Source organism: Thamnophis sirtalis, unplaced genomic scaffold (genome assembly GCF_051295495.1).
Source record: "Thamnophis sirtalis isolate CommonGarterSnake01/CBP01778 unplaced genomic scaffold, rThaSir2_p1.2 scaffold_6, whole genome shotgun sequence".
NCBI classification, from domain to species: domain Eukaryota; kingdom Metazoa; phylum Chordata; class Lepidosauria; order Squamata; family Natricidae; genus Thamnophis; species Thamnophis sirtalis.
This window is the reverse complement of record NW_028261386.1, coordinates 3398326-3416243: the sequence shown is the minus strand read 5'-3', so window position 1 is coordinate 3416243 and position 17918 is coordinate 3398326. Positions and strand designations below refer to the sequence as shown.

Below are 17918 nucleotides of genomic sequence, written 5' to 3'. Positions count from 1 at the left end.
TGCCCTCCCTGGCAATCTCTCTAATAAGGGGAGAATATGTGTAGACCTACAAGCTCTGTATAGCTCGCAGTGTAATAGAACATGTGAATTATCTTCCACTTCTCCTTTACCACATATACAAACCCGATCTGTTCTCTTATACCTGCCCTGGAGGAGTGCTGAAGGGAGAATGTTAAATCTGGCTCTGAAGAAAGCTATTCTTTGTTTTGGGGAGATCAGGTCATTTAGATATCTTGCCGATTCCCACACACCCTGTTGGATTCTGTCCCTACTGTGGAGAGGCAACCTATTTAGTTCTTCTTGGAACTCCGTGTCCCTCATTCTATTAATTTACTACTTGCTTTGCTTGCTCAAAGCCTAGGGACATTAAGAATAATGGTGAGAGCCCATAAGAGCCCAGCTTGTGATCAATTGCTTGTTTCCAGGGGGAAGGGAAATTGTCAGTCAACACTAGTGGGGACAGTCCAGAGGTGGGTTCCTACCAGTTCGCACCAGTTCGGTAGAACCGGTTCGTCAAATCTACTGAACCGGTTAGAAGAGGTTCCACCAGTGGACCCGGAAAGCAGGCCACACCTACAGAAGAGGTTCTAAAAATTTTTGAAACCCACCACTCACTCACTCACACATACACACACACACACACAGAAAGAGAAAGAAAGGAAGAAAGAAAGAAAAAAAAAAGAAAGAAAAACAGCAATAGCAATAGCAGTTAGACTTATATACCGCTTCATAGGGCTTTCAGCCCTCTCTAAGCGGTTTACAGAGTCAGCATATCGCCCCCAACAATCTGGGTCCTCATTTTACCCACCTCGGAAGGATGGAAGGCTGAGTCAACCCTGAGCCGGTGAGATTTGAACAGCCAAACTGCAGAACTGCAGTCAGCTGTTCAAAGCCTGCAGTGCTGCATTTAATTACTGCGCCACCTCGGCTCCTTTAAGAGAGAGAGATGAAAGGAAAAAAGGAAAAAGGGACAGAGAGACAAAATGAAGGAAAGAGAGAGAAAGAAAGAAAGAAAGAAAGAAAGAAAGAAAGAAAGAAAGAAAGAAAAAAAGAAAGAAAGAAAACACATGGCCAGCAAGCCACTCCCACCAGGTCACATGGCTGGCAAGCCACTCCCACAAAGGAGGCCACACCCACAGAGTAGGTTTGAAAAAATTTTGAAACCCACTACTGGGACAGTCCCTCTGAAAGAAATGCATTTTAAGCCAATAAATGATCATCATCTTCCAGGTTCTTAATTGAATTTGAGGCATGCCTGTCACAATTCCTAACTGGGCATTTGGAGTTCCATTGAGTGCAGCTAAGATGGCTCGCAGGAATTTTGTTTGAATGGTTTCTAACAAGTCTCTCTTTGCAAGGATTCCTGTTTGTGCCCCGTAAAGAATTTGTGCCAATGTTTTGGCCTCAAAAAGTTTTAAGGCAGCAGGTACTAACTGACCTCCACCTGTATAAAAGAAATGTTTGATTGCATTTGAGGACCTAATGGCTACTTGCAATCGTGGCATGACAAAACCGCGCTCGACTAAAGCGCGCTCGACGAAACCGCGTCGCTGATGTCATCAACAGGGCGACAACAGCGAGCGCGGAGAAAGAAGGGTGCTTTAAATAGTGCTTTGAAAGGAAGCTGATTCAAGTTAAGGTAAGGGTTAGGGTTAGGGTTAGGGTTAGGGTTAGGGTTAGGGTTAGGGTTAGGGTTAGGTTAAGGGTTAGGGTTAGGGTTAGGTTAAGGGTTAGGGTTAGGGTTAGGTTAAGGGTTAGGGTTAGGGTTAGGTTAAGGGTTAGGGTTAGGTTAAGGGTTAGGGTTAGGGTTAGGGTTAGGTTAAGGGTTAGGGTTAGGGTTAGGTTAAGGGTTAGGGTTAGGTTTAGGGTTAGGTTAAGGGTTAGGGTTAGGGTTAGGGTTAGGTTAAGGGTTAGGGTTAGGTTTAGGGTTAGGTTAAGGGTTAGGATTAGGTTTAGCGTTAGGTTAAGGGTTAGGTTAAGGGTTAGGTTAAGGGTTAGGTTTAGGGTTAGGTTTAGGGTTAGGTTAAGAGTTAGGTTTAGGATTAGGTTTAGGATTAGGATTAGGTTTAGGGGGGGTTAGGTTTAGGTTTAGGAGTTAATTTTAGGTTTAGCATTTACAGCGTGCTTTTTTCTCCGTGCTGTTGTCGCGCTGTGATGACGTCAGCTACGCGGTTTCATCGAGCGCCCTTTAGTCGAACGCAGTTTTGTGGTGGAACCACTTGCAATGTGTGATCCAGGTGTGCCTTCCATGTCCCTACCTTCTGACAAGCAAAGGCAATGGGGAAGCCAGAGCCAAGGTGGCGCAGTGGTTAAAAGCAGCACTGCAGGCTACTGCTAGATCAGCAGGTCAGCGGTTCAAATCTCACCGGCTCAGGGTTGACTCAGCCTTCCATCCTTCCGAGGTGGGTAAAATGAGGACCCAGATTGTTGGGGGCAATATGCTGACTCTCTGTAAACCGCTTAGAGAGGCCTGAAAGGCCTATGAAGCGGTATATAAGTCTACTGCTATTGCTATTGCTATTACTTAATAATCATGCTACTAACTTGACAACCGCAGTGATTTGCTTAACAACGGTGAGAAGAAAGGCCATAAAATGGGCCAAAACTCACTTAACAACTGTCTGGCTTTGCAACAAAAAATTTGGGCTCAGGTGTAGGGCTGGCTATCTGTACAGGTAATCGTCAATTTATGACCACAATTGGGCCCAAGATTTATATTGGTAAGTGAAATATTTCTTAAGTGAGTTTTGTCCCATTTTACGGCCTTTCTTCTCACAGTTGTTAAGTGAATCACTGCAGTTAAGTTAGTAACACAATTGTAAGCAATTGCAACTCTCCACCACCAGGTGGCGATAGATAATCCGTTTCAGTACAGTAGTCAGAAAATTTATTACAGGGAATGCTCGACTTAACATCCACAGTTGGAGTCAGTATTTCTGTTGCTAAGTAAGGCAGTCACTGTGTTGGGCTGCATTGACTACCTTTCTTGCTGTGGTTGTTAAGTGAATCACTGCAGTTGCTAAGTGAATCACGTGTTTGTTAAATGAATACAGCTTCCCCTCCCCCTCCTCTATTGACTTTGCTGGTCAGAAGTCAGCTACCCCAGAATAAGGCCATTGTCATAAGTACATGACAGTTTCCAAGCCACTGAATCTTGATTATGTAACTGCAGACACCACAAGAGTCATAAATGTGAAGACTGGAGACTTCTGGGAGTTGAAGTCCACCCATCCGAACATGGCTGAGGTTGAAAAATACCCATTTACAACCCTCGATCTGTCAAACAAAACAGCCTAAAAATTTAAAAAATAATAATAAATGACAGGGACCCCACTGATACTCAACCTCCAAGTCTTGCGTCTCTTCAGACAAAGTAGCCAGAAGTTATTCTATGGAGTTCAGACATTATGCGTCTTACACTTAGACAAGAAAAACCAAAAGTACACATATAGACTGGGTGAAACCAGGCTGAATAGAATAGAATAGAATAGAATAGAATAGAATAGAATAGAATAATAGAGTAGAGTAGGAATTGGGAATGGGAAGGGAATAGAATAGAAGAGTAGAGTAGAGTAGGGAATGGGAATAGAATAGAAGAGTAGAGTAGAGTAGAGTAGGGAATGGGAATGGGAATAGAATAGTAGAGTAGAGTAGAGTTGGGAATGGGAATAGAATAGTAGAGTAGGGAATGGGAATAGAATAGAAGAGTAGAGTAGAGTTGGGAATGGGAATAGAATAGAATAGTAGAGTAGGGAATGGGAATGGGAATAGAATAGAATAGAATAGAATTCTTTATTGGCCAAGTGTGATTGGACATACAAGGAATTTGTCTTTGGTGCTAATGTTCTCAGTGTACATAAAATGACATGAAAAGATACATTCATCAAGAATCAAAAGGTACACTTAATAATAATCATAGGGTACAAATAAGCAATCGGGAAACAATATGTTTGGAATGTTTGGAATGTTTATTTAATTTGTATGCCGCCCCACTCCCGAGGGACTCCAACCCCAACCCTAACCCTAGCCCTAACCCTAACCTAACCCTAGCCCTGATCCTAACCCTAGCCCTAACCCTAACCCTGCCACTAACCCTAACCCTAACCCTAACTCTAACCCTAACTCTAATAAGGATACAAGCCACAAAGTTACAGTCCTGCAGTCATAAGTGGGAGGAGATGGATGATAGGAACGATGAGAAGACTAAAAGGAATAGTAATGGAGCCTTAGTGAATGGTTTGACAGTGGTGAGGGAATTATTTGTTTAGCAGAGTGATGGTGTTCGGGGAAAAAACTGCTGTTGTGTCTAGTTGTCTTGGTGTGCAATGCTCTATAGCCTCATTTTGAGGGAAGGAGTTGAAACAATTTATGTCCCGGATGTAAGGGGTCCATAGATATTTTCACAGCCCTCTTTTTGACTCGTGCAGTGTACGGGTCCTCAATGAAAGGCAGGTTGGTAGCCATTGTTTTTTCTGCAGTTCTGATTATCGTGTGTCAGGGTTCCAAACAGCATCCTCAATCAAATAAGAGTCCGAGGCAAAGGATTCTTCAAAGTTCCAATTTATTAAAAGAGCCATGTTGCCAAATCTGGGAAAACCTGAATCTGAAATCTTCCAGGTTTTCCCACCCAGTTGAAAGTTCAAGATCCTGCCCCCACACCCACCAGTCCATCACACGGTCCAATCTTCCACTGCCACGAAGACAGATTCCTCCCATCCAGTTCCGGCCAGGTGCAGAGACAAAGATGCCCTTGAGTTTCTAAGAAGAATGTTGTTATGGCTACATATCACCCAACTCCGTACAATCCCCCCTCCCATTTTCCCACAATAGAAAGTAGACGGTAGAAAGTGTGGCAGGCCTGAAGTCCAAAAGAAAAGATGGCTTGCAGGCATGACACTCTGAAGTCTGTGCCGGTCTTGTTGGGTTGCAGAACCAAACCAGACAGTTATAGAGGTGCAGACTGTTATAGAAGTAGCTGTTCTGACCCCTTCCTCCGTCCAGTAATGAATGCCGAGACAAGCTTAACTGGAATGTACTTTACTAGCAAGAAACCAAAACCTTGGTGCCTGAAAGTCAAGCACAACAAACAGATAAGACCTTGGCAGCAACTCAGACAAACCTTGGCAGCAATCCAGCCTGCCAAGCTAGTTACAAAAGTTCTCCAACTTTTAGTCAACGCGTTGACTTCTGCAAACTTTCAAACTTTAATGGTATTTGTATGCCGCCCACTCCCTAGGGACTCTGGTCGGCTCACAGCAAATAAAAACCACAAATAAAACATTTAAAACATTTAAAATTACAAAATTAAAATCAACACAGCATCCATTTCATCAAATGGGGCTGGAATACTCAACAGCCCCAGGCCTGCCGGAACAGCCAGGTCTTAGTCACTTAGTCACGGAAGGCCGGGAGGGTGGTGAGGGTCCGGATCTCAGCAGGAAGCTCGTTCCACAAGGCCGGTGCAGCTACAGAGAAGGCCTTCCCTCGGGGAGCCGCCAACCAGCATTGTCCAGTCGACGGCACCCAGAGGAGGCCCAACCTGTGTGATCTTATTGGTCGTTGGGAGGTAAATGGCAGGAGGCGGTCTCTCAGGTAAGAGGGGCATGTGCACAAGCAGTCCTTATTATAGTCTGGAGAGGAGCCTAATGACCACCAGCTGAGTGCAATTACCTCCTGTACTTGCGCAACTGTTCCTGATGCCTATTAGCTCTTCAGTGCCGGGCATCACTCTCCCTTGTCTCCTCCCCACTGGTCCAAGGCTCAGGCGTCTCCTGGTGGCCAACCAGCCTCTCTGCGCCCTGCTCAGAGTCGGAACCCTGTCCAGGATCCTCTACATCCTCCAGAGCCGACTCATAGGGCCCCTCGCTGTCGGAGTCTGGTGGCAGCTCCAACGGTTCCTGCTGGGCCACAACAGGTAGCTATAGAGGTAGATTAGGCCAAAGCAATGCCTCCACTACGCATTGGGTAGACTGGACTGGAGCGACATGTGCCGGCCCCTAACATTTTCCACGATGGCCCCATGGGCCAGATCCAACTGCAGGCCTTGTGTTTGATGTCCGTCCTCTGGGTAGTTACACCATGACTTCTCACAACCACTACTGCTTTAGGATGGGTTGTGATCGTAAATTGAGATCTCACCTGTATATTGGATAAGGTGAGTTCGTCTTTTCCTGAGTGTGGTTAATAGAACTGGGTTTTATTACATCAGGATTCCCAAATGTCAAGCTTTGCTTAAAATTCATGTGCACAGGTAGTCCTTGGCTTCGCTTAATGACCGAGTGATTCGCTTAACAACTGTGATGGTTTGCTTCACATTCTGTGGCAAGAAAGGTGGTAAAATGGGGCAAAACTCACTTAGCAATGGAAACCTTGGGCTCAATTGGAGTACTGTATTTTTCGGAGTATAAGACACACCTTTTTCCCCCTCAAAAAAGAGGGTGAAAATCTGGGTGCGTCTTATACACTGAATACAGCATTTTTGGCCACCTGAAACCGCACCCCCTTCACAAAAATGGACGTGCAGAGGATTTGGGAGGCCTGCAAAGTGGTCCTTGGAGCTGGGGAGGGCAAAAACAAGGAAAAAACAGCATGTTTTTTGCTCATTTTTGCCCCCCCCCCAGTCCCCAGGAGCACTCTAAAAGCCTCCTAAAGGCTATGCATGCCCTTTTTTTTGTGACAAAAAACGGGCCTGTTTTCGCAAAAAAACATGCCGTTTTTGGGAGGTCTGCAGAGGGCAAAACTTTTTTTTTTTTAATTTGCCTCTTCAAAATCTTGGTGCATCTTATACTCCAAAAAAGATGGTAGCTCAAAGAAATACCTGTATTGGGTATTTAATTTGGTACTTTTTCCAAGCAAGTCAGGAGCCCTGGACAGGTAGTCCTCGACTTACAACAGTTCCTTTAGTGACGGTTCAAAGTTACAACGGCACTGAACAAAGTGACTTATGACAGTTTTTCACATTTACAATCGTTGCAGCATCTCCATGGTCATGTGATCAAAATTCGGACACTTGCAAGTGGTTCATATTTATGACGGTTGCCGTGTCCCAGGGTCCCAGTGATCCCCTTTTGCGACCTCCTGACAAGCAAAATAAATGGGGAAACCCGATTCACTTAACAATCGTGTTAGTAACCTAACAACTACGGGAATTCACTTAACAACCGTAGCAAGATAAAGTCGTAAAATGAGGCAAAACTCAGTTAACAAATTTTGGGCTCAATTGTAGTCGTAAGTGGAGGACTACCTGCATTGAAGCTGGGCCCCAGGCTACCCACTTGTTAAATATTACACGTCTAATTTACTTACTATGAAATCTACTAAGGAAACCATAATATTTGAATCTTATTTTAGCTACATTCATATATTCATAGATGCGCAATAGGAAAAGCAAGCAATTCTGCCAAAGTTCTGTTTGTGATCAATAAGGCACAATGTTAATCTCATTATAGCTTAAAGTGAAGATGGCTTTTGTTTCTAAGCAGCACATGAGTTCAAGATAAAGTTTCAATTAAAACATAAAATTAATTTCGAGTTAATAATCATGCAGGATGATCTGAATATCGCACTGGATGCTCCGAGCACTATTATTAGATGCATTTTTTAAGCGTTGCAAGCAGTGGTGGGTTTCAAAAGGGCAGATAATAAATCCTGCTGTTAATTTATGTATTGTCCATCTTTCTTAAGGCACATCCATAAAACCTATTTAATTCCTATTTTTGCCCATCGCTGCAACATAAATTATTTCTTTAATTGGGTCGGTGATATTTAAAACAGAATGGAAAATTGTTTTGATTGAAGGCAAAGAGCAGAGTCACAAAATCTGTAACCCGCTTATAATGAAAGATAAATTTATTCAGGACTGAACCGCATTTTATCAGCAAAATGAAGCATTCATATCCCATTAACATCGTTCACACTACGTGTTCTGGAGAGAAATGTTGATATTTAAAATGTTTGCTTTTCTTTTTAAGGGATAAGGAAAAATACCTATCCCAATATGAACTCAAAAGGGGCTTTGTGGCTAACACGCGAAGCTTGTCGATCAGAAAGGTCGGCAGTTCGAATCCCTAACGCTGCATAACGGAGTGAGCTCCTGTTACTTGTCCCAGCTTCTGCCAACCTAGCAGTTCGAAAGCATGTAAAAAATGCAAGTAGAAAAAATAGGAACCACCTTTGGTGGAAAGGTAACAGCGTTCCGTGTGCCTTCGGCATTTAGTCATGCTGGCCACATGACCACGGAGACGTCTTCAGACAGCGCTGGGTCTTTGGCTTTGAAATGGAGATGAGCCACGCCCCCTAGAGTTGGGAATGACTAGCACATAAGTGCGAGGGGAACTTTTGCCTTTACCTAATATGAATTCATCTCCATGTGCACCCTATATGCAAAATATGTTTTTTCCCTTTTTCCTTGTTTTGTTCTTTCTTGCTTTATCCTGCTTTACAAGTCATCCTTGACACACGACCGCAATTGAGCCCAAACGTTCCGTTGCTAAGAGAAACACTTGTTGCGTGTGTTTTGCCCATTTTACGAACTTTCTTGCCACCGTTGTTAAGTGAATCACTGCAGTTGTTAAGTTAGAAACATGGCTGCTAAGTGGATCTGGCTCCCCTATTGATTTTGCTTGTCAAAAAAAATAATAATAATCACAAAAGTGGGGCACGTAACCCCAAGACAGGCGACCGTCATAAATACGAACCGTTTGCCAAGCATCTGAATTTTGATCCCTTGGACATGGTCGTAAGTGTAAAAAAATGGTCACTTTTTCCTGTGCCGTTGTAACTTTGAACAGTCACTAAATGAACTGTTGTATCTAATAAAATGAAATTCAATGGTGAAAAGAGTAAGGTTCTACATTTAGGCAAGAAAAAAGAAATGCACAGGTACAGTATGTGGTAGCTTGCTCAACAGCAGTAACTGTGAAAGGGATCTTGGAGTCCTAGTGGAAAACTGTTTAAATAGGAGCCAGCCGTGTGCAGCAGCTGCCAAAAAAGCCAACACAGTTCTAGGCTGCGTAAACAGAGGGATAGAATCAAGATCACGTGAAGGGTTAATACCACTTTCTAAGGCCTTGGTAAGGCCACACTTGGAATCCTGCATCCAGTTTTGGTCACCACGATGTAGAAAAGATGTTGAGACTATAGAAAGAGTGCAGAGAAGAGCAACAAAGAGGATTAGGGGGACTAGAGACTAAAACATATGAGGAACGGTTGCAGGAACTGGGTATGTCTAGTTTAATGAAAAGAAGGACTAGGGGAGACATGATAGCAGTCTTCCAATATCTCAGGGGTTGCCACAAAGAAGAGGGAGTCAAGCTATTTTCCAAGGCACCTGAGGGTAGAACAAGAAGCAATGGGTGGAAACTAATCAAGGAGAGAAGCAACCTAGAACTGAGGAGGAATTTCCTGACAGTTAGAACAATTAATCAATGGAACAACTTGCCTCCAGAAGTTGTGAATGCTCCAACACTGGAGGTTTTTAAGAAGATGTTGGATAGCCATTTTTTCTGAAATGGTGTAGGGTTTCCTGCCTAGGCAGGGGGTTGGATTAGAAGACCTCCAAGGTCCCTTCCAACTCTGCTATTATGCATATTGGCCCCAAAGCTTGATAGGTCTCTTGCAGGTTGGTTGGTTCCTACCTGCCAACCCTTTGAGGTAGGCCAAATTAAAAAAAGATACCATATTTTTCGGACTATAAGATGCACTGGAGTATAAGATTTTGAAGAGGTAAATTTAAAAAAAAGTTTTTGCACTCTGCAGGCCTCCCAAACCTTCAGCAAGCCTCATTTTTTTGTGAAAAATGGGCCATGCAGAGAGTTTGAGAGACTCTTAGAGTGCTCCTGGGGGCTCGGGCGGGGGGGCAAAACGGGCAAAAAATGTCCAGTTTTTTCGCAAAAACGGCCCCATTTTTTTGCAAAAAACAGGGCATGCATAGGCTTTGGGAGGCTTGTAGAGTGCTCCTGGGGGCTGGAGGGGGCAAAAATGTGCAAAAAAAAGCCTCAGTTTCGCTGGTTTTTTCCCTCCCCAGCCCCCAGGAGCACTCTACAAGCCTCTCAAAGCCTATGCACGTCCATTTTTGCGAAGGAGGGGATGTTTCAGTGCGCCAAAAATGCTATATTCAGGGTATAAGACGCACCCAGATTTTCACCCTTTTGGGGGGGGGGGAAAGGTGCGTCTTATACTCCGAAAAATACAGTCCTCAAAAGATTTCAAGAATGCTTCTTTCATTTTCTCTGTTAATGGGATCTTGAAAGTTTAATCCAAACTTCCATTTCATTAAGCTCTCTTCCCATTATTCAGGATACGGCTTATAAGCGCTGTGGGCTTAGAGCTCAAGGCCTTGTTAGAGACCACACTTCACGGTCTGTTTCTGTTGCTCCCCTGCGGGAGGAGGTTTCAAAATATTTCTAGCAAGCCTTTCAGATTCTGTAACCGCTTTGCTCCCTAGGCCATCGGTCTGGTTAAACTGGCAAGATTCGTTTTTCTTGCCATGTACCTGTATACATCCGAACTGGACTGTGTGGTTTCTGTTTGTCATATAATATAAGTGGGTATTTTCATAGTTTTGTATTTATTTATTTAGTCGTGTTTATGTAGTATATATTGGAGGTGGTGACCCTTTGAGAGTTGTATGGAATGACATTTTATTTTAATGTACACCGATTAGTGTACATTCAAAGTGACAATAAAGTTATTCTGTTCTGTTCTGTTCTATTCTATTCTATTATTTTATCCTCTCCTCTCCTATTTTCTGTTCTGTTCTATTCCACTCCATTCAATATTTTCTATTCTATTCTCTGTTCTGTTATTCTACTCTACTCTATTCTATTATCCTATCCTATCCTATTTTCTGTTCTGGTCTGTTCTGTTCCATTCCATTCCTTTCCTTTTCATTCAATATTTTCTTTTCTTTTCTATTTTATGCTGTTCTGTTCTATTCTTTATTCTGTTCTGTTCTGTTATTCTACTCTACTCTATTCTACTCTACTCTTCTCTACTCTAGAGCCGAGGTGGCGCAGTGGTTAAATGCAGCACTGCAGGCTACTTCAGCTGACTGCAGTTTGGCTGTTCAAATCTCACCGGCTCAGGGTTGACTCAGCCTTCCATCCTTCCGAGGTGGGTAAAATGAGGACCCGGATTGTTGTTGGGGGCGATATGCTGACTCTGTAAACCGCTTAGAGAGGGCTGAAAGCCCTATGAAGCGGTATATAAGTCTAATTGCTATTGCTATTGCTATTCTCTACTCTACTCTACTCTACTCTACTCCACTCCACTCCACTCCACTCCACTCTATTCTATTCATTACTCTACTCTACTCTACTCTACTCTACTCTACTCTACTCTACTCTACTCTACTCTACTCTACTCTACTCTACTCTACTCCACTCCACTCCACTCCACTCCACTCCACTCCACTCCACTCCACTCCACTCCACTCCACTCCACTCTCTTCTATTCATTACTCTACTCTACTCTACTCCACTCCACTCCACTCCACTCTATTCTATTCATTACTCTACTCTACTCTACTCTACTCTACTCTACTCTACTCCACTCCACTCCACTCCACTCCACTCCACTCCACTCCACTCCACTCTATTCTATTCATTACTCTACTCTACTCTACTCTACTCTACTCCACTCCACTCCACTCCACTCCACTCCACTCCACTCCACTCTATTCATTACTCTACTCCACTCCACTCCACTCCACTCTATTCTATTCATTACTCTACTCTACTCCACTCCACTCCACTCTATTCTATACGTTACTCTACTCTACTCTACTCTACTCTACTCTACTCTACTCCACTCCACTCCACTCCACTCCACTCCACTCCACTCCACACCACACCACTCCACTCCACTCTATTCTATTCATTACTCTACTCTACTCTACTCTACTCTACTCTACTCTACTCCACTCCACTCCACTCCACTCCACTCCACTCCACTCCACTCCACTCCACTCTATTCTATTCATTACTCTACTCTACTCTACTCTACTCCACTCCACTCCACTCCACTCCACTCCACTCTATTCTATTCATTACTCTACTCTACTCTACTCTACTCTACTCTACTCTACTCTACTCTACTCTACTCTACTCTACTCCACTCCACTCCACTCCACTCCACTCCACTCCACTCCACTCCACTCCACTCCACTCTATTCTATTCATTACTCTACTCTACTCTACTCTACTCTACTCTACTCTACTCTACTCTACTCCACTCCACTCCACTCCACTCCACTCCACTCCACTCCACTCCACTCCACTCCACTCTATTCTATTCATTACTCTACTCTACTCCACTCCACTCCACTCTATTCTATTCATTACTCTACTCTACTCTACTCTACTCTACTCTACTCTACTCCACTCTATTCTATTCATTACTCTACTCTACTCTACTCTACTCCACTCCACTCTACTCCACTCCACTCCACTCTATTCTATTCATTACCCTTTTGAAGAACAATAAAATCAAATCAGGGACATTTGGAGTCTCTCACACTCCATGCAGGATAGGGGCAAAATTATTAGCACTATCAATAAACAATAATAGGAAAAGAAATATGGAGAATCATGCAGAGATGCATTATGCACCCCCCGCAATGAGAATGGAAGGGAGGATCATACAGAGATGCAACATGCATACTCTAGCAAAGCCTTTTTATTAATTCATTAAAAACACACTGCCCATTTTCTGATTTCTTGAGTTCATGAACATATATAAAACAATACATTTCTAAATCCAGGTTGAGCATTATTTTGTGAATGTACCTGTTTTAAATCTAAATCTTATTTTTTTTAAAGAAATCCATCTTTTTCTCCAATGTGCACCACTGTTTTGGAGGAAATATGTTAATCCAAGCCATTTTTCTGAGATCTTGGCAATAAATGTTGGGACACAGCAAAGGGTAACAGTTTCATTATTGGGTAAGCTTTTTTGTGTCATAACTCACTATCTGGCTGAGATCCATCATACAGGCAATTAGTTGAGTAAACAGATATCACTGATGGAAAATAACCAATAAAATAACTTTTTTTAAAATCCAAGTGTAACATACTTACTGTAACAAGAAGAAGAAAAAACACAAAGCAAGCTTTCGTAATCATCAGAGAATTATTCTGATTAATAATTCATTCTGGAGGAAGTCCACATTAAAATCCTGAATCTTCAACTTGAGTTTGTACTGTATTTCCTTGACAGTCCCTGAGATTTAAATTTCAAACCAATTTTAGAATAGAATAGAATATATTGAATGGAATGGAATGGGACAGAACAGAAAATAGGATAGCATAGGATAGCATAGGATAGGATAGAGTACTGCAATGCGCTCTACATGGGGCAGCCCTTGAAGAGTATTCGGAGACTTCAACTCGTCCAGAATGCAGCCACGCGAGCGATTGTGGGTACGCCTCGGTACACCCACGTTACACCTATCCTCCACGAGCTGCACTGGTTACCGATCGGTCTCCGGATACGCTTCAAGGTGCTAGTCGTAACTTATAAAGCCCTTCATGGTATTGGATCTGGGTACTTGAGAGACCGCCTGCTGCCAATTACCTCCCACAGACCCATTAGATTTCACAGGGCTGGCCTCCTCCGGGTGCCATCTACCAGCCAATGCCACCTGGCTATTACCCGGGGGAGGGCCTTCTCTGTGGCAGCTCCGGCCCTCTGGAATGAACTCCCTGCAGGGATTCGGACCCTCACCTCTCTCCAGGCCTTCTGAAAAGCCGTCAAAACCTGGCTTTGCCGGCAGGCCTGGGGGTGATGAGTTCCCTCCCCTCTCGACATGTATGGTTGTGCGACTGTTGCCTATTTTTACTATTTGTATTTCATTTTTATGTTCCCCTTTTCCCCCTTTTGAATTGTTCGCCGCCCTGAGTCCTCCCGGAGAAGGGCAGCATACAAATAATAAAATTCTATTCTATTCTATTCTATTCTAGAGTAGAATAACAGAATAGAATAGAATAGAATAGAATAGAATAACAGAGTTGGAAGGGACCTTAGAGGTCTTCTAGTCCAACCCCCTGCTTAGGTAGGAAACCCTACACCACTTCAGAGAAATGGATATCCAACATCTTCTTAAAAACTTCCAGTATTGGAGCATTTTGGTTGTTCCTGGGTTTTCCCCCTGTTGGTGGGGAACTGTCCACTTCTTCTGGTGCTGAAATTGGGTAGCAGTACAGTACTGTACTATAAATCTGCATTCCCACCCCATCGAAAATCAACAATGGTTCTCTTTAATCCTCTTATTTAAAGAAAGGGAGGACTACAAACTCAATCAGAATAAATAGGTACTTCCCAAAAGACCTCAAAGAGAGAGATACACAGATGTCATACAGGTAGCCTTTGACTTACGACCTCAACCAGGACCCAAATTTCCATTGTTAAACAAAGCAATTGTTAAATAAGTCATGGCTGATTTTTATGATCTTTTAAAACCACGATGATTAAGCATATCACTGCAGTTATTAAGGGAATCATGCAGTTGCTAAGTGAATCTGGCTTCCCCCCATTGACTTCGCTTAATCGGAAACTGACTGGGAAAGTCGCAAACAGCAATCACATGACCCCAAGGAGCTGAAAAAACCATTGATAATACATGCCAGTTCCCAAGCCCTCAAATTTTGATTACATTTAACACGGGGATGCTACAATGGTCGCAAGTAGGAGGACCAGTCGTAAGTCACTTTTTCTATGATGTTGTAACCTTTTTTTAAACAAAGTTTTTTTAATTTTTGTTACATATTTAAAACTTCTTTTATAAACAGAGTTTGTTGCCTGAGTTTCCCCCCTTAACATCCTCTCATATGCACAATTAATTTTACATCATATTTCCATTTCCAATTTCAGCCAGTCATTTTCTTTCCAGATTTCCCACCTTAGATTTTAATTTCTTCTTAATAAACAATATCATGATTTGCCCCTCCAAGTTAATCAAATTTAACATTTCATTTCCATCTTTCATTCTGTTTTTCCCATAGGTAACATATATCCTCAGAGTTGGAGGGGACCTTGGAGGCCTTCTAGTCCAACCCCCTGCCTAGGCAGGAAGCCCTACACCGTTCCAGACAAATGGCTATCCAACATCTTCTTTAAAGACTTCCAGTGTTGGGACATTCACAACTTCTGGAGGCAACTTCTGTTCCACTGATTTTGTATACTAAGCATTTCACTTAATCAATTGTCCACATTTAATAGTATTAATCTATTTCCCTCACATATGATGTTGCAACCTTGAATGGTCACTAAACAAATGGTCGTAAGTTGAGGACTACCTGTATTTTGTCATGCATCATTGTACAGGGTTTTACATGTCTCCCACCTGCTCCCTTCCCTTTCATTGAGACTCCAGGAGGGTGAAAATGGCCTCCCCTCAGGCTCCAGAGTCCTTTGGGGGGTCGGAAACAAGCCCGTGAACTTCCGGGAGGCCCATTTTTTGCCCTTCCAGAGCTTCCATGCAGGACCTGTGCTTACCTGGCATGAAGAATGGGCTGCGTGGAGACTCCTGGGAGGGGAGGGGTGGGTGTCCTTCCAACTATTGGTTCGGCGAACCAGATGTAAAATTAGCATCCTGTTCGGCCGAGCCGGTCTGAACCAGCTGAATCCCACCCCTGGATTTATTTCTGAATAGCCATGCAAAGGAGGGTACCATCCATCATACCAGTTGTCAATCATTCACAAGAGGCGAAAATTCACAGGTCCAGATATTCCGCCCCCCCCCCTCCTCCAAAATCAGGTCTGTCCGATGGCTTGTACTTCGATGCGGTTGTGGGAAGGAAGTTTCAGGCACCTGAATCTGTGTCCTAACTTCTTCATGTTCAGAGAGTATATGATGGGATCTCCTAGCGAGTTAATGGTGATCATCATCGCCGTGAGGTTTCTGAAGATATAGATGGCTTGAGAATGCTCGCTGGGACATTGTTGAGTGGCTGAATCAAACACAACCCCAGCGAAGAAAGGAGCGTAGGAGACCAAAGCTAAGACCCAAATCAGGACGCTGGTTCTGGCAACTTGGACTTCGGCTAGACGGTAGGTAGCGTGGCACTGCCCTAGATTTTCCATAGATCCTTTGTGCTTCCTCAAAAAGAGGATGATATTTGAATAAGTGAAGAGGGGTAGAACCAACACCGCTAGACAGTGAGGAATAGTGATGAAAGTGAGATAGTCCATGCACAACGGACTGTACAGAGCTGAGATCTTATCCTTCTCCAAGCAGTTCCACCCCATTAGAGGCATAAAACCCAAGGAGAAGGCGCACACCCAAATACCCAACGTGGTACTCAGAATCTGGTTCCGGGTGATTCGGCATCTCAACCGTAGACTTCCGGAGACAGCCAGGTAACGTTCGATCCCAATGATGACGAGGTTATAAATGGTGGCCAGGACTGACATGATGTAGAAGGCGTAAGCTCGGAGGAGTTCCTTGGACCCCACGACGGTGCTTTGAGGGTCCGTGATGAACAGCGTGGCGATCCAGAAGCCCGAAGAGCTGCAGAGGAAATCGGAGACGGCCAAGTTGCAGAAAAGGATGAAGATGGGTTTGTGGAAGTCCTTGGAGAACACCACCCCAAGGACCACGCCTGAGTTGAAGACGGCGGAGATGAAGGTGATAAGAAGTTGAGGGATGCCCAAGGCCAACACCAGGTGGCGGTTCCATATGGGATCAGTGATGTTGTTTAAACAATCGTGCTTTCGGATCATGGTGAGGATCGGGCCCCGAGGCCTAGGCAACCATCAAAGCTGGGATGCTGAGGACAAGACAAGTTGATTACTAGAGGTAGAAAAATGCAGGGGGTATAGTAAAAATTGATATAAAGAGGATATGAAGTATGGTAGAATTATGAGAAGGTTTAGAAACGAAAGATGACAGTAGAAATGTGTTAGCAGGATCAAAAATGAAAATTGATTGTAATTATTAAGAATAATATTGTTACGATTAGCTCTATTGAAATGTAGGAAACCCAGGAACCAAACCATTCACAAAATGTGATGTAAAAGAATAAAAAATTAAAAACCTTAAAAAAAAAAAAAAAGCCGAGATGCTCAAGATCAGAGACGACGTCAGAATGGAAGGCTGAAGCCACAAAATCCAGGTCAGAGGCGAGATCAGGAAATCCCCGGATTGTTATTCACGCACTTTCTGGATCTTAGAAGGAAACTTTTGGGATTGAAGGGCTGAGATCCTGGCTGCCATTGAAGATATTTCAAACCATGGACCTTGTACGTTGTATGAGGCCACCACTCACCCAACTAAAGATGTAGATGAACCTGAAGAGTTGAAGATTCTCCAAAGCACCTTACAGCAAGCGAAGATGCAAAGGGTGGAAGATCATTAAAGATATATCCAATCTGGAACTAAGGGGGGAAAAAATCCCAACAATTAGAACAATTAATCAGTGGAACAGCTTGCCTCCAGAAGTTGTGGGTGGTTCATCACTGGAGGCTTTCTAGAAGATAATTGAACTGCCATTTTGTCCAGAATGGTATAAGCATGGGGTTGGACTAGAAGACCTCCAAGGTCCCCCCAACCCAATGATTCTATGTTCTCTCTCTCTCTTTTTCTTCTCCTATTCTGCAGCTTTGGGCTGGCAATGGGTAGGACAACCTCCTGTTTTGCTGATCCATGGGGAGAAGACTCAACATGATGCATTCCTGTTTTCCTCTCTGTCACCCAAACAGTGAGTTAAACGTTAACTCCCAGACCTCTAATCAGGAGGGCTATCAGCACCTTACTCCAAGGTTGCTAGGCTGCTCCCACCTAGCAAAGGTATCCAATAAATTCTAGCTAATCTCTCTGCTCTGCCGGGCTGCCTACTCTGGAATGACATTAATTAAAGGGCAAATATTGCGGATGAAAAGCAAACAAGAGATATTTCCATTCCTTCCATACACCAGCGTTG

The 17918-nt window shown here is 43.5% G+C and overlaps 1 protein-coding gene across 1 annotated transcript; it reads right to left on the bottom strand.

Moving 5' to 3' along the window:
• Positions 1 to 15750: 15750 nt before the first annotated feature.
• LOC148044843 (lysophosphatidic acid receptor 2-like) lies at positions 15751 to 16751 on the bottom strand. Its single transcript, XM_087719063.1, has one exon. The coding sequence runs from the start codon at positions 16717 to 16719 to the stop codon at positions 15751 to 15753; it is 969 nt and encodes a 322-aa protein (XP_087575189.1). The 5' UTR covers positions 16720 to 16751.
• Between the last annotated feature and the right edge of the window lie 1167 nt (positions 16752 to 17918).